At 41.6% G+C, this 13,027-nt stretch overlaps 1 protein-coding gene across 1 annotated transcript in view; it reads right to left on the bottom strand.

Moving 5' to 3' along the window:
* VWA5B1 (von Willebrand factor A domain containing 5B1) overlaps nt 1–13,027 on the bottom strand; it is a 1,692,038-nt gene that overhangs the window by 117,588 nt on the left and 1,561,423 nt on the right. The window contains exon 16 of the mRNA XM_069610372.1: nt 11,070–11,369. Coding sequence (XP_069466473.1) covers nt 11,070–11,369 — 300 coding nt within the window. The remainder of the gene's footprint in view (nt 1–11,069; nt 11,370–13,027) is intronic.

The following is a 13,027-nucleotide window of genomic DNA, read 5'->3' as shown; positions in this document are numbered from 1 at the left end:
GTTCTTACCAGATTTTGAACAGGAGATTTGTTTGTCCCTCTATCCTCGCTGATCTGCAAAGCGTTTTGGCCTAAAAATGGCAGCCTTTTATTTATGGTCGCCAGTACATCACCGCGTAGCTGTCCTCGATGATATCATTGCACACGGCATGCCGCGGCCATCTTTACATGCCACTTTTCTTTGTAAATGATAAAGCGGCACGCAATTTTTTGATAATCCTCATTTTTCTACCTTAAGCAAAAAGGGCTACCTTGTTAGAATTATAAAGATTGGCAGCCTCTGATTGTAGTACAATTCGCATTTTTTAGCCTTAACAATAGGCTACCTTGTTTGAATAATTGTTTCACCTCAAGCATACTTTATATGATATTCTTTTGCCCTTTGCCTGAGTGAAAGTACATTTGTTTGGTTTTGGACTTTTGTAGATTTTAACCGGAGAGGCAAGAGGGGAGGATCAAAGAAACCAAGGAGGAAATATGCAAGGACTGCAAACCAGAGACGAGGGAACAGACAAATCTTGTGTTAAATTTATCAGACTATCATACTGATTCAGCCCTTACATCAACACTTAACAAAGGTCTCTCATTTAGCCCACCTTATATGGCTGATTACTTTCCAACTCAGGTGGATATCTTCAAATTTTGCAGATAATTGAAATAAAAAATGTTTGGGAGGAAACCCTGTACATACAAAAATAAAAACAAACAACATATGATGTATCAGAATGAACAGTTCAACTGGTAGAAAATACAGTCAACCTGCTAAATCTGCATGAAGAAGAAGTCTTTACCATTCAGAGATTTACTGAAAAACAAGCGGTCGATACTCATTTGGCTGAAGATACGTTATTAAAAACCCAGTCAAAATGTATTCTGACACTACCTGAGAACAATGTTATTGATTTATTCCAAAAAGCTCCCTGCAAAGAATTAAGACTTAACTATTTGGCAAACAAACATGCTAAAATACTCTTAAAGAAATACAGGTGATCCAAAAATTGGAAAATAACTAGAAAAAATTGACAAAGATGGTTGATTAAGGAGGCAAAATTATATTAATGAATAGGAAAGATTATGTCAGCGAAGGAAATTCACATATTAACAAGAAAGATTGTTACCTAAAATGGACTCATAACCCTCTACCAGATCTCTAAAAAGAGGGGAAAGAAAAAAGTAAAATTTGGAATAATGACGGGTGTTTGACAGAGGATACGTTTCACTACATGTACATAGCATTTCCAGTCATGTCATGGCAACAATATATTTTTTGACCAAATTACCTAAGCAATATAATACATTTTCATCATGCCGTCCAATAATTAATGGAATTGGATCACTGACTGAAAGAATTTCCCAATTTATTGACATCTACTTGCAATCACTGGCATCTGGTTCAGCTTCTTTTCTATGAGATACTAAACATATTATCCAACATCTGGAATCCATCCCTTGAGAGAAGAGTTATAGATTTGTAACTCTCGAGATTATATCTCTTTATACAAGCATACAACATGACAAGGGGGTGAAAAGCACTGAGTTCTTTTAAAAGACATGATCAATTTTGTACAGAGATCAGAACCAAATGATCACAGAAATGATAAAATGTGCACGTTGTAACAACATTTTCATTTTTGACAAGCAAATCTACCATCAATTACAAGGGACAGCCATGGGCTCAAAATGTGCACCCCTTCTGCTAACCTATTTATGGGGTATTACGAGATAAATCATCCATGCAAGCATCAAGCATTTAAAGAGAATGGACATATAATTTATTGGAGACGTTACATACATGATGTCATGCCTTTGCCATGGGCGCATACATTGGCGATCAATATGGACTAATTGTTATTCATTTATCTACAGAAAACTCTTGGATCAACCTCTATTCACTTTTTGGACCTTATTTCCCATTTGCGAGACTTTGGTGCTTTTTTATTTTTCCCAACTAACTACAAGTACCACAACGCACTTTGCCATAACTATCTATTTCTGGCCGTTCCTAATCGTCATCATCGGAACTACAATCCCCAGAAGCCCTAGGGATCAGCTCTGCTTCCACCAGCTCAAGAACAGAGAGGGAGGAGGCAGATTGTATTCAGGTGTGCTGATCCAGGTGCAGCCAATTATCCTGCCTCTGTGTTGGGCAGGACGGTATAAAAGCTGCTGTCTGCAGGGGCTCAGTCTCTTGCATTAAGAGTCCTTCCAGCACCTTTTTGCTTCGAGCTACGAATTTTTGTATGCTGTTCCTGCTTACTCCTGCTTATGATCCAGTACCCTGCCGGGCTCTCTGCATTGCAGCCGATCACGCTCCGCTGCCTTCTACCTACAGCCTTAGTCCACTGAGCGTCCTGCCTTGCAGCCTGCTACACCCTGCTGCCAACAGCCCTAGCCTTTTGGGCTCCCTGCCTCAGCCCTGCTCCTCTGGGCGTCCTGCCTTGCAGCCTGCTACACCCTGGTGCCTACAGCCCTAGCCTTTTGGGCTCCCTGCCTCAGCCCTGTTCCTCTGGGCGTCCTGTCTTGCAGCTTGCTACACCCTGCTGCCTACAGCCCTAGCCTTTTGGGCTCCCTGTCTCACAGCCCTACTCCTCTGGGCGTCCTGCCTTGCAGCCCGCTACACCCTGCTGCCTACAGCCCTAGCCATTTGGGCTCCCTGCCTCAGCCCTGCTCCTCTGGGTACCCTGCCTTGCAGCCTGCTACACCCTGCTGCCTACAGCCCTAGCCTTTTGGGCTCCCTGTCTCACAGCCCTACTCCTCTGGGCGTCCTGCCATGCAGTCTACTGCACCCTGCTGCCTACAGCCCTAGCCTTTTGGGCTCCCTGCCTTGAAGCCATATTCCTCTGGGCGTCCTGCCTTGCAGCCTACTACACCCTGCTGCCTAGAGCCCTAGCCTTTTGGGCTCCCTGCCTCAGCCCTGCTCCTCTGGGCGTCCTGCCTTGCAGCCTGCTACATCCTGCTGCCTACAGCCCTAGCCTTTTGGGCTCCCTGTCTCACAGCCCTACTCCTCTGGGCATCCTGCCTTGCAGCCTACTACACCCTGCTGCTTACAGCCCTAGCCTTTTGGGCTCCCTGCCTTGCAGTCTGCATCACTCCGCTGCTTACAGCCCTTGTCCTCTGGAACCCCTGTCTTGCAGCTTTGCTACCCTCCTCTGCCTTCAGCCCTTGTCTTTTGGGCTCCTTGCCTACATCCCTTGTGCTTTGGGCTCCTTGCCTTGCAGCCTGCTTCACTCCGCTGCCTACAGCCCTTATCCTCTGGGCTCCCTTCCTTACAGCCTTGCTCCTTTGGGCTTGCTCCTTGCTGTCCTGCTCCCCTGAGCTCTCTACCTTGCACCCTACAGTCCTCTGCTATCCACAACAGTTTACCTGCATTTATTACTTTCAGTTATTGCAGCCCCCTGTTTCCTGACTGCTGCTCCCTTGCTTTCTACCTTGTTTTCAACCCTCAGTTCTTTATCCCTGTCCAATTCAGTTATACTGCTTTCCTTTCATTTCCTTATGCTAGTTTGCTCATCGACTTCCTTGTTCCTGGATTTGTCTGTAATTGTCTTCTCTTGTATTATTGTAGACCCCTTTGTACAGAGTTTGTCTGTTGGTTTCCGGCAGGCAACCTCTGCCCCTTCCCTTGTCTCATTTCTGTGTTACAGACACCCACAGCTGTTGTTCCCAGCCATGAGCAAACAGCGTGGGCCTCTATTATAGCAATCTTTGCAGAAGGCTGGAGTTTTTCCTAAGGTCCGTGGAACACTCTTTCCCACTTCTGCATACACCCCAAGAAGGAATCCAGTTTGTTTGTACCTTTATTCCCCTGCTACACTTGTCTACTCTTTGTTATCTTTTACTTTCTGCTGTGTGTGTATTTGTCTGTCCACCTTACTTCAGCACAACCACCCAAACCCTACCTGGGTGCCCTGTGCCACTCTTAACAGAGTGCCATCCGTGATAGATGATGTCTTGATGGTCTGGGAAGGAGCAAGATCAACTATCCTAGACTATGTAAAATATCTAAAAGATAATGAATTTAACATTAAGTTTACTATGAAAGATAGTCCAGAAGAAAGTGGAATATCTGGATCTAGAATTATACAACCCAAGAGAAAAAATTCAAACAAATCTTTACATCAAACCAACAGCAGGAAACAGTATCCTGCATGCACAAAGCAATCCTCCACACCATATAATAAACAATTAAACCCAATTGAGAAATACTTAGAGTAAAGAGAAATTGCAGCACAAAAGAAACATTCCAATAACATTTGGAAAACAAGAAGAACAAGTTTTGTCAAAGAGGGTATCATCCCAAAGTTTTGGCCAAAGCTTTAGAGAAAGCAGAACAAATTCCAAGAAGCTACTTACTTACAGGGCAAACCTAAAGTATCGAACTGAGTGTCAAAAGTGAATTTCATAATGACATACAGCAGTGATGCAAACATAATCAAAGGGGTTCTTTAAAAACTTTGTAAAATCCTGAAAACTGATGAAAACATAAGAAAATATTTGAATGGGAACCAACTATTACATTTCAGAAAGCACCAACCATTAAAAAACTGATTAGTCCAAGCTTCCTAAAACCATCGCCACCTAAAGATCTTTGTAGCTTTCTAAACATACAACCACCAACTGGAACATAAAAATGTGGAAATTGCAAACTCCGTCCACAAATTATGAATGGAATGAGTAGTCTTGAATTACCAAATGGAAAAACTAAAAAAATTGCGCAATTTATAAACTGCAATAGCAAATTTGTAATATATGGCATCAAATGTGTTTGTGAGAAATTGTTCATAGGAAGCACAATCAGAGCATTGAAAATACTTATACTAGAACACATGAGAGCTATTACAAATAAAGATCTCAGATACCCTATGGCAATACATTTCTGCTTGGAACACAAAGAAACAGAAATAGACCAAATAAGGTTTTTGGGATTAGAGAAAGTAAAGGTACCAGCAAGAGGTGGCAATAGGGAGCCACTCCTCAGACAGAAAGAAGCCAAATGGATCTGTTTAATTGACACTTGCTTTACAGGTCTAAACTCGAACAATGAAATGAGAAAATTGGTTGTAAATACATAGACCTCGAACTGTTTATAACATTAGAGAATGTATCTTTGACCTCTTTTTATCAAATGCTAAAAAGAAAAATGTGATATCCTATTTATGCTTCTCTACCGTGTTGAAAGAACCATAATATTGTATTTGGATGTATACATCGTAATAATGATTGAACAAAAAACATAGAGATGATTAGGGAAACTAAAATCTCATGATAGTGATAGAAGTAATTTTGTATGCACAAATTCTTTGAGGAATCATAATTGTAAAAACTCTGGTTAAAATCTACTAAAGTTCAAAACAAATCAAATGTACCTTCATTCAGACCAAGGCAAAATGAATATCATATAAAAGTAGGCTAAAGGTGAAACAATTATCAAAACAAGGTAGCCTATTGTTAAGGCAAAAACATGGGAATTGTACTACAATCACAGTCTGACGATCTTTATAGTTAGCAAGGTAGCACTTTTTGCTCAGGTTAGAAAAATGAGGATTGTTCAACAATTGCAGGCCACTTTATCCTTTACATAGAAAGGCGGCATCTAAAGATGGCCGCGGCATGCAAAGCGTGATGACGTCATTGTGTACAGCTTCGCGATGTCATCATGGCGACCGTAAATAGAAGGCAGCCATTTTTAGGCCAAAACACATAATGGATCAGCGAGGATAGAGGGACAACCAAATTTCCTCTTCCAAATCTGGTAGGAACCTGCTCTCCCTCTTTCTCTTAAACCTGCTATCCTTTTGGAACATAGTGCCTGTTAGGAAGGCATTATGAGTCTAAATTTGAATAGAGGTTTTCAGCATCTCAAATTCCTGGTAGAACTATTCGAAAACTATGTCCTTTTTATAGCTAAGTTTTACTATAAGACTTATTAGTGATTACTTTCAACTATACAGTGGAAAAAATAAATCTGCCTTATTTTGTTTATTTATTTTTTATTCTTATTTTATTATTCTGATCTTCTCTATTTTTATTTTGAAGGTCTATACCGACTGTGTCAAAAATTACAGCACAGTACCAGGATACTTTAACATTGGAAACCTATTCCTATATACCAAGAGCTACACTAAGCAGCAAGTTAAACAGGGTGAGTAAAAAAGTAAAAAAATAAAAATCAAAGTCTTTAAAGTAGACATTATGGTTTGGACACACACATTATTAAGTATGATAATATTTTAAAAAACATGATTTTGTTAATAGATTCTCTTCTGATGATCCATGATAGAATAATGGGGAAACATGTATAGAGAGGAAGGAAAGAGGCATTTTCATATCAGAGAGAAAGGAAAGTGGAATGTTCATATCAATAAAAAACAAAAGAATGATTTGAGGAGAAAAAGGAAAGATGAATTTTCACATCAGAGAGAAAGGAAAGAGGAATTTTCCTATCAAGAAACACCAAAAGTATGATTTGAGAGAGAAAGAAAAGAGGAATTTTCATATCAAGTAGAACCAAACGTATGATTTGAGATTAAAAAGTGAATAACAGAAAGAAAGAAAAAGGAAAAAATTTATTTGTATGATTTGAGAGAAAGTAATTAAAATAACAACAGTGAAAAGGAAATTGAGCTGTTATTGTGATTCTTGGATAAAAACCACATGCCATCAACCTGAAAATAATGTATTGGCTGACACACTGGCAAAGATACCACCTGAGAGAATACTAAACTTATATTAAATATTGTAACAGTCACAATATGGGTATCTACCATGCTGACAACTAAACCTAATTAGAATAAGATAGATTTGACAAGGAAAAAAGCCTATTCTGACCAGCGTCTTTTTAGATAAATACCTTTTGGCTTGTGTGACATATATGGCTGAAATTCTGCATTTAATTTGGGATGCATAGATCCCTCCAGACTTCAGAATTTCATAAAGATGTGTTAAGAAATAAAACATCTAATAACGTTATTATGAAGACAACAAAAAAAAGTTGCAACCTACTTCCCATTCATTTTCACATAGACAAAAAAGTTCAATTTTTGCCAGACCACAGAGCCCACACCATTGGATGGATTTCCACCAGGTCTGAAACAACTTGGGCATGAATAATTTAAAATACCCCTTTTTGTGATTTGGGGTTATTCCGTGCAGTAGTGTTTTAAATATTTGATGGAGAAGGGGGTGCCCCTTCTCCAAAATAGATAGCTATACCTCAGGTAAATTGCCGAAACCGTTTTTTTAAAAGAAATATAACAGGTGCCATTTTTTTTTTGCTCAATGCGAGAGATAGCCGAGGTTATAGCCGAATTTATTGGACAATGAAACGCAGGTATAAAGCCATTTGCAGGTCAAAAAACATACCATTGCCATAAGCCTAGAGGTGGGGGTAAGGAGGATAGTGGCTACCGGCACGCACGTGAAATCTGGGAGTGGGTGGGTGTCTAAAGACTGAGTTTGTTCGTGAATAGCCGACATCGCAAAGCAAACTGCACTACAGAAACAGCGTGTGTTGTGGGGGGAAGAGAGAAAACACAGGAGGTGAGGAGTACATTTGCGGATTGGGGAGCTGGCACGGATGATGGGGCACTTGATGAGGGCCTTGGGGGCAAGAAAGCATTTTCTTTCCGATGGTTTCTCTGATATCCGTGGCTATAAAACTGCATATAGCCGTGTCTATCTGCAGTCCATACATAAAATGACTACAAATAGCAGAGGGTATCTGTAGTTCTGTAGCTGCGGCTATAGAATTTTCTTTAAAAAAAAGATATTTTGACAACCACAGTGACTGAAAAAACCATTGGCCATTGAAGCATCTGGAACTCCATTCCATGCAGTAAATGGGAATGACCCTGCTTAGCTTGAAAGCAACAAGGCATGAGGGGCAGGCACTTTCCTTGCTTGGAAGCTGAGCATGGTTGGTCCTGGTTAATGCATGGATGGGAGACATTAAACGGCCACAGATGCCATGTGTTTTCTTAGTTTTAAATATCTCATAACACACTAAGAAAACACATGGCATCAACATTTTTTTTTTAAACCTCTCAGTCCTTGAAAGTATTGTACATAGAGACCATTTTATTGCCTTTTGCTGGATTACATTATGGTTTTCATATTTTCCCAGTCTAGATGGGGGAATACTGACCCAATTGTACACTTTTTGACTAAAATATTTTGATAACGATTTATATATTTGAGTGACAATTTGGCATGTGTCATTTTCAAGTGCAGATGCTAACCCACAAGGCTACAAGCACTTGTTTCATATTTGTATTTTGTTTTCCATGGAAAGGTTCACCACATATTGCTGGATTTAAAAGGAGGGCACCTTTAATACTTTGCCAGCATATTTATTGGAACATTTCCTCTCTCAGATTATTTTTTTGGTGTTAATTACTTTTTAAAAGTCCAATGGTAATTTGTTTTGCGCACGTTCTTCTAAGGGGAAGGTCAATTGAACTACATTGGTATATTTCACTTCAAGATATATATTCACTAACTGTGCGTGTATTCATGGGTGCTAGCTTTTTATTTTTGCTATAGGGTCAAAGGTACCTGGGCATATCTTATTCAAGCAGCTAGTAATTTTTTCTCCTTTTTCCGTGCTGCTTAATGTGGTTAGTTGGGGTTGTGCGATGTATCACAACAGTCACCAAGAGATGGCCATAAAACAAGGGGCTTGTAGCATGCAACTTAACCAAAGTGCCTGTTCCATGGCACATCATTTAATCACACTGCGCATTGCCTAAAAACATTGTGAGTTCTCAAAGCTTGCAATCTTTTATACATAAAAATACCACTGTCAAAACAGGTCAAAATCAGTTTGTGATTGATGAACGTCTACGAGTGATGGCATAACAAAACCCTTGAAATTCAAGGAAAAAACGTTAGTTGCAGGGACATAAAGGTGATTATTACCCGGCGAGGGGGTGGGGGTGGGATGTCAGCCTCCCAGCCAATGGGGAGTCTCAGAACAAGGGTATTAAAAGATGGTAATCCTGCCACCATGATCCTCCTCAGGGCTGGCGGCTGCCATCTCCCCTTGGCATTACCAAGTCAGGTAATGCCATGGGGCCTTCTTTGAGGCCCTAGCTTCGCTCAGGCATGTAACTATGGAACCTGGGGCATTACCTGGCTCGGTAATGCCCCCCGGCTCAGGGATTATTGCTAGAGCAATACATCATAACAAAATCTTTGACATTCAAGGAAAAAACTTTAAGGTGAGAATTTAACACAACAAAACCCTGAAAATTCGTCTAAAGCCAACTTAACTTTGTGCCCCTGTTGCGCAGCCTATGATCACAGTGATGATATCAAAGATTTCATCACTGATGACATCTCTGGTGACATCATCTATAACATACACACAAGTGAATGGGCCTCATCCGCAGTTGGGCGGTATCCCGGTGCTAATTGCACCACTATACTGCCCAATGCAATTAGTGTTACCACAATTTGGTCTGATGCAGTTTGCGCCAGATCCCAAGTTGCAGAAGGGGTCAGTCCCATGCCCATTGGGGATGAGTGGTGCAATTAACACCGACACAAATACTGCTGGCAGAAATAGCACTGAAAATGCCCATACCACCGGCGCATTCACCTCCAGCTCAGAACTGGAGGTCAATGTGTCAAAGAAGGGACATATTCAGGATTGGGCAGAGCGGTAATAGCGCTACCGCTGCATTTTCCCACTCCGCCCATTCCCTGATGAGGCCCAATGTATTAAAAAATGGGATACTATTTAAAGGCTACTTTACTTTGTACGGTATTTGTTTTATTTCAATTTTAACACGTTAATCACTTACAAATTACATATATATATATATATATATATAAAAACTCTATCAAGGATTCCCACACTTTCTCTGCAGGTGTAGTCTATTCCCAAGCATCCCATGGTGTGTCTCCTTTGTACTCTCTTCTTGGACTTTCACACCCTCGCTCAAGGTCTCAGGGGGTTATCTCTTTCCAGACAACCAAAGGTCTCTATCTCTCTTTCATCTCCCCACCAAGCTTCCAATATACTGTTTCTTACACCATATTTTCTCTCTCTCCCTGAGTCTCTTGTCTTCCAGTGTTCTCAATGCTCGTTCTCCAAATCTGCTTTGTTCTCAAGCATCCTATACTCTGTCCATAGCCAGCTCTTATCACATGCCTACCATGCACTGTCTTTAAATATTCTCACTTCCCTTGCATCGCATTGTCTCCCACCAGGTCTGTCTCTTCCCCAAACTCAAAATCGTCCCCTCTGGGAGCTTTATCCAACTGCCAGGCTTTCTTTCTGTCTCCATTCTGGTTCTCTTCCTAGGCTTCACACGCTTTCCCCAAAGATCTGCTTCCTAATCGTGAGAATTCCACACTCTGAAAATTGGTTTTCTCTCTTCCACGGCTCTCCTTGCTCACTAACCACAGAGAGCATTTTCAAAGTCTCCAAGATTGGAAAACATATGTAAAGAGACATGGTACACCTTAACACCTTTAACACCTCTTTCTTTTTTCTTTTTTGTTTTGAAGGGGAGTGGTGGACTAGAATTGACTGGCCATGTCCTTCATGCTTCTCTGCTCAGCTTTAAAACACAACATGGTTTAACGCCAGTATGTATGTTCATGCTGGCGTTAAACCAATGGATTCCTATCGAGTCCACCTCACCTTTGCATCTGATAAAAGCAGGCGGATTCCACAGAAATGTATTGTAAATGCCTCCAGCAATTGTTAATTGCAGGAGGCACTTTCACTTTATCTGAAACAAAGTGAAAAAGGAAAGTGTAAACCCTGGTTGTGGTTTTCCTCCACATTTCAGAAATAATGACTATTGCGTGGAGCTGACATTTTTGCACTTAAGTGCAAACATAGCTGGTCCTCTCCATGCAATATCAACTTTGGCCAAAACATCACCACCATGTTTCGTAAGCTATCTTCCATGGGATCTAGAATCAATCAATTTATCTATCTGTTTGGTTCATGATAATCACAAGGCTCCAGGTATTTTAATCTTTATTTTGACCTCCCTCGCTACGACATTCTGTCATTAACGCCCAAAAGAATCGAAATGATCTTTCTGCAATGCTTACCATGTTCTATCTCACATTCCTTCTCTGCCAACTGTTCAAAGTCTCGAATGATTGACTTTGCGGCAAGATGGTGGCAAGTTTCGCTCCACAGGTCTCCGTCCACCTCGTCGCGCCTCTCCCGCTCTCTGAAGAGTGCCTGCATGTCGAAGGCGATCTCCCATTCCATGGGCTCATTTCCACGCAGACCCTTCACCACAGCTTTGCAAGCGTTCCCTGACCGGGGGCCAGCGGCCTGTTCGTGGCAGGCTGGCTCAGGCACAATCTCAGTTTCAAAGGTGAAGGAGGGATGTGGAGCAGAATCTACAGGAAGGAGAAGAAAGGTATTCTCAAACGGGAGTAGCCACAAGCCAACAAGGAGAAAACAACATGCACAAGAGGAAGCAAAACCCTCAATAGGAAGTCTGTAGCCCTCATTACGAGGTTGCCGGTAGGCCGCCAGGGGTATCGGCGGCCTACAGGCAACCTTGGCTTACCTTTTCTGCTACCCGATATCCCGGTAATACCAGGATAGTACAGGCAGCAGCAGAACGTTAAGTTCCCATTCCCGTGGTGTCCCATAGGACTTCCTTGAAATGGGAACATTGAAGCACCAGCACTGTTAGTAATGGTGCAGGTGCTTGAGTGAATAACCTGCCGGTGGGGGCCTGAACGACCGGCAGGTAAGGCATGATGGTCGTTGACAGCCCCTACCGGCAGACTCTGAGGGAGCTGGTCCGGAAAAAAAAGGTGCTGGTGATGTTGTTATCGGCACCTTATTTCCAGACTGGCTGTGACTTGAGGAAGGAAGGAACAGTGACAGCACATCTAGCAAACAAATATACAATACATCCAGCAAGTGCATAAAAGTGTCCACAGTGGCGTGGACCATGATGTACATTATTTTTTGCACAAATGCGTGTATTGCCTACGACACTCACAACTGTCTTTAAAACCATTATTGCTACATAGATAGACCACACACTAATGTGTAAGGTTATATTTTGCACACAGGGCATACTTATACAAAGAATTCTACAAAAACACATCAACTGATTATTTTTGCAATTTAAAATCCCCCATTTTTCTGATAATGAGGGTTATGACTAAACATGCGTGACTTGCAGGGTTTTACATTTCTAGTTTGGTTTCAAAAGCAGCACATTTCTGAAACTAGATTTAGAAAATAGGGCCTGTGTGCACATTTATTTTTGGACTTGGAATAGCATAGAAATTATCAAGATGCACGTGCATGAAATTTATGAAAGACACTTGTGGGGGCCGATCTTCAGATTCGAGTGGGTATGAGGGTGAATTAAAGCTGAAAAAAGGGTATTCGGCCTCAGCCAATTACATCACATTTGAAGACAACGCAACAAATCCTGGAGGCAAAAATACAGCCGAGATTACAAAAGTGAAGGTGTGTGTGTTTATGTGCATTGGGGAGAAAGAGTGACATAGACGGCAGGTGAGCATTATTTGTTTCTATGGGGAAGGCAAAAGAAAGGCATTCACAAAGGGCGGTGGAGACCAGCAGGGATAGGTAAAGTTGGTTGTATGTCAGGCAGAGTGATAACCCCCTCCCCCCACCCACCTCCAGAGAAGGCTCTCTCAGAGGAACTTGGGGAATCTCTCCACTTCCCCCATGAGCCTGGCTACCTGTGTGGCAATAGAATGATATGTGTGAAAGCTCTATCTGTATGGGGCATAGTCAATGAGCCATGCCCTGATGGTGAAACTGGCTGGAGGGGTGAGCAGAGGGTCAATGGGGTAAAGAGTGAGTGTCATAGAGAAACTCATAGGGCTTTACATCCTCCCGTGTGGTGAAAGGAGGAAAGGTAAGGGGCGGGGGGCTGACCTATGGAGGAATTTAGGGTCTTCCCAGCCATTGTGTGGTGCAGATTTCGGTACATATAAGCATGCTATCATTTGTTCATGTTTATGTTATTAAATACATTCAATAAACATAAACCTTGTATTGA

The sequence above is a fragment of the Ambystoma mexicanum genome, chromosome 8, assembly GCF_040938575.1.
Source record: "Ambystoma mexicanum isolate Mex_15411 chromosome 8, UKY_AmexF1_1, whole genome shotgun sequence".
Classification (NCBI taxonomy): Eukaryota; Metazoa; Chordata; class Amphibia; order Caudata; family Ambystomatidae; genus Ambystoma; species Ambystoma mexicanum.
Note: the sequence above shows the minus strand (reverse complement) of the source record. Positions and strands in the feature narration are given on the sequence as shown.